General features: G+C 41.7%; 1 protein-coding gene across 1 annotated transcript; it reads left to right on the top strand.

Moving 5' to 3' along the window:
- Positions 1 to 719: 719 nt before the first annotated feature.
- GK2 (glycerol kinase 2) lies at positions 720 to 2,381 on the top strand. The gene has a single exon (XM_053594831.1). It carries the CDS (start codon positions 720 to 722, stop codon positions 2,379 to 2,381), a length of 1,662 nt encoding a protein of 553 aa, XP_053450806.1.
- The last annotated feature ends 1,631 nt before the right edge of the window (positions 2,382 to 4,012 follow it).

The following is a 4,012-nucleotide window of genomic DNA, read 5'->3' as shown; positions in this document are numbered from 1 at the left end:
TGCGGAGGCACCGTAGGCTCAACGACTTGGCAGGCTGAGGCCAAGGCACTCTAGCCCAGGGCCACAGAAAGAATTAAGAAGAAGAAGGGGGCGAAGGGCGAGGGAGGGAGAGGGGAGAAGAGGGAGGAGAAGAGGGAAGAGGAGGAGGAGGAAGAGGAAGGAAGAAGAAGAAGGGCAAAGTTCTCTCTTGAAAACCTGAAACACACAGAGAGAAAAAATATGGTGGAGGAATAGCTCCAGGGTGCTGAAATTTAAAAAGAAAAAATATATACGTGTACGTATATAGCAGGAAGAATACTACAGCCTGAGAAAATATCTATGAAATTAATAGGAAATGCCTTTCAGATGTTCATAGTGGTTGGGAATAATTGATCTTCAGCAGATTTGCACTGTTAGAAATGTTGAAGGATATCTTACTAGCAGAAAGAAAATGACAGCCAGAAACATAGATCCACACAAAATAATTACATGCGTAAATATATGATCTTTTTTAACGTGAATGCCCATAAAAGATGATTGAGTCGCTGTGGGCGGGGCCTAGGCGGGAAGGGCGGGGTGAGAAGGCGCAGCGCCGCCGGTAAAGGGCAAAGGTCGCGTAGCCCGCCTCACCTTAGCGGCAGCTGCCCTGCGCCTGCGCCTTGCGGCCCTGACGCGCTGCGCGCCGCCGTCGTCGGGGAAACCGGCAGTGCTGCGGCTCGGAGCTCGACTGCGGGGGGCTCATGGCGGCCCCCCAGAAACCAGTTGCTGGGCCGTTGGTGGGGGCTGTGGTCCAGGGCACCAACTCCACTCGCTTCCTGGTTTTCAGCTCAAAAACTGCAGAACTACTTAGTCATCATCAAGTGGAAGTAACACAGGAGTACCCCAAAGAAGGATGGGTGGAACAAGACCCAAAGGAAATCCTGCAGGCGGTCTATGAGTGTATAGAGAGAACGTGCGAGAAACTTAAAGATCAGAACATCGACATAGCCAACATAAAGGCTGTTGGCGTCAGCAATCAGAGGGAAACCACTGTGGTGTGGGACAAGCTAACGGGGGAGCCGCTCTATAATGCTGTGGTGTGGCTTGATCTGAGAACCCAGGCGACTGTGGAGAGCCTTTCAAAGAAAATCCCTGGCAATAATAACTTTGTCAAGTCTAAGACGGGCCTTCCACTCAGCACTTACTTCAGTGCAGTGAAACTTCGTTGGATGCTTGACAATGTGCTAGATGTTCAAAAGGCTGTCGAAGAAGGAAGAGCTCTTTTCGGCACCCTCGATTCATGGCTCATCTGGAGTATGACAGGAGGAGTAAACGGAGGTGTGCATTGTACAGACGTAACAAATGCAAGTAGGACAATGCTGTTCAACATCCATTCTTTGGAATGGGATACAGAGCTCTGTAAGTTTTTTGAAGTTCCAATGGACATTCTTCCAACTGTCTGGAGTTCTTCTCAGATCTATGGCCAAATAAGAGGTGGGACCTTGGAAGGTGTGCCAATATCTGGGTGTTTGGGGGATCAGTCTGCTGCATTGGTAGGACAAATGTGCTTCCAGGAAGGACAAGCCAAAAACACATATGGAACAGGCTGTTTCTTACTGTGTAATACAGGTCGTAAGTGTGTGTTTTCTGAACATGGACTTCTGACCACAGTGGCTTACAAACTAGGCAGTGACAAGCCAGTACATTATGCCTTGGAAGGTTCTGTTGCTATAGCTGGTGCTGTTATTCGTTGGCTAAGAGACAATCTTGGAATTATAGAGACCTCAGGAGAAATTGAAGCACTTGCTAGAGAAGCAGGTACTTCTTACGGCTGCTACTTTGTCCCAGCCTTTTCAGGGTTATATGCACCTTATTGGGAGCCCAGTGCAAGAGGGATAATCTGTGGTCTCACTCAGTTTACCAATAAATATCATATTGCTTTTGCTGCATTAGAAGCTGTTTGTTTTCAAACCCGAGAAATTTTGGATGCCATGAACCGTGACTGTGGAATTCCACTTCGTCATTTGCAGGTGGATGGAGCGATGACTGCCAACCAAATTCTTATGCAACTACAAGCAGATATTCTGCACATTCCAGTGATAAAGTCGTCTATGTCTGAAACAACTGCACTGGGAGCTGCCATGGCAGCAGGAGCTGCAGAAGGAGTAGGTGTCTGGAGTCTTCAACCTGAGGATCTGTCTGTCATCGGGATGGTCCGATTTGAACCACAGATCCATGCCACAGAAAGCGAAATTCGTTATTCTACATGGAAGAAAGCTGTGATGAAGTCAATGGATTCTGTTCCATCTCAGTCTCCCCAAAGTGGTGACCTTTCTACCTTCTCTAGTCTGCCTTTGGGTTTTTTTATAGTGAGTAGCATGGTGATGTTAATTGGAGCAAGATACATTTCAGGTATACCGTAATAGTAACAACCCTGGAGTCCTGAGATCTGAGCTTTTCACATAATGAAAGAATACCAGTCATTCTGTCTCTTAATGCACTGACACTGTTATAGACTCTGACTTTTCTTACAAGATACTTGCTACATGACCTATGAGAATTCTACAAATAGGCATATGGTTTGAAATAAAGAAAACAGCAGAAAAACATGGTTAGAAACATATGGTGTGTTTTTTTAACATCAACATTTAAGGTTGGACCAATTGTCTTGAGGGCTGTCGCCTTCCATTGCCATAACATTCTGTTTCTTTCTAAATTATAAGGTTTTCAGATTCTACCCATGGAATCTTTTATCAAACATATTCTAAACATAAACATACATATGGACTCAGATTTGGTTCTCTGTGCTACACACATTGGACCCTTAACTAATTGTTGTTGTTGTTTTAAAGAGACCCAACAAGTCCATTTTGCTACAAATTAGAAAGACTGTAATATTGTCAGTGAATATTTAATGAAAACATGGAAATATTTGCTAAATTCTTACAATAGAAGTTTAGTATTCTCATAGCTTAGTTTCTTAAGAAATATTTGCCACATTGAAATTCTTTAGACGTTTTACATGATCTCGCTAATAACATTAAATTATTATTTGAGTCTGGGAGAAGGACCCTTTTTCCCTTTATATTTTTATTCAATTTTTTGCATGTCTATGCCATATACAGGGTGTCCATGAACTTCATGGACACCCTGTGTAACAGCGCGCACAACAGCCAGTAGGTTGTAACAAGGATGGTCCTAGGCATACAGAAATATTTTAGGATAAACAGCTATGTACATTTTGGAGCAGTGAATAAGTATACATATTATTTATCAGGAGAAAATTTTCTTAGAATTTATTTGAAATTTAATTTTATATATATATATATATATTTTTTTTTTTTTTTTTTTTTGAGACAGAGCCTCAAGTTGTCACCCTGGGTAGAGTGCCGTGGCATCACAGCTCACAGCAACCTCCAACTCCTGGGCTGAAACGATTCTCCTGCCTCCACCTCCCAAGTAGCTGGGAGTACAGGCGCCCGCCACAACACCTGGCTATTTTTTGGTTGCAGCCATCGTTTGGCGGGTCTGGGCTGGATTCGAACCCGCCAGCTCAGGTGTATGTGGCTGACGCCATAGGCACTGAGCCTAATTATATGTTTTATGTTGAAACATATAAATAAATTTCAATATATTTCTTATAAAATCTTTTTATTTAATTGTCTTAGCTGGATATATGCTGAAAAAAATATGGAAAACCACAGTATATATTGTTTTCAAGCAGGAAAAAATAAATGTTTAACCAAAAAAAATAATAATATAAAGTTTAAGCATGCATAAAAGGGAACAATAATATCAAAGAAAGGGTTATATGAAAGTGTAATATTTTGAAATTTATATATGGCAAGTGGTATAATATCACTTGAAATTATACTGATAAAGATGCACACAATAAATACCAAAATAACAAAAAGTTATAATTAATAAGAATAGAGTTTGAACTATAAAAATTGTCAATTCTAAAGAAGGTATAGAAGAGATGAAAAAGGAACAAAGAATAGCTGGGAAAGTAGAAAACAATCACAGGAACATATATTCAATATTAACCTTACCA

Source organism: Nycticebus coucang, chromosome 1 (assembly GCF_027406575.1).
Source record: "Nycticebus coucang isolate mNycCou1 chromosome 1, mNycCou1.pri, whole genome shotgun sequence".
NCBI classification, from domain to species: domain Eukaryota; kingdom Metazoa; phylum Chordata; class Mammalia; order Primates; family Lorisidae; genus Nycticebus; species Nycticebus coucang.
Note: the sequence above shows the minus strand (reverse complement) of the source record. Positions and strands in the feature narration are given on the sequence as shown.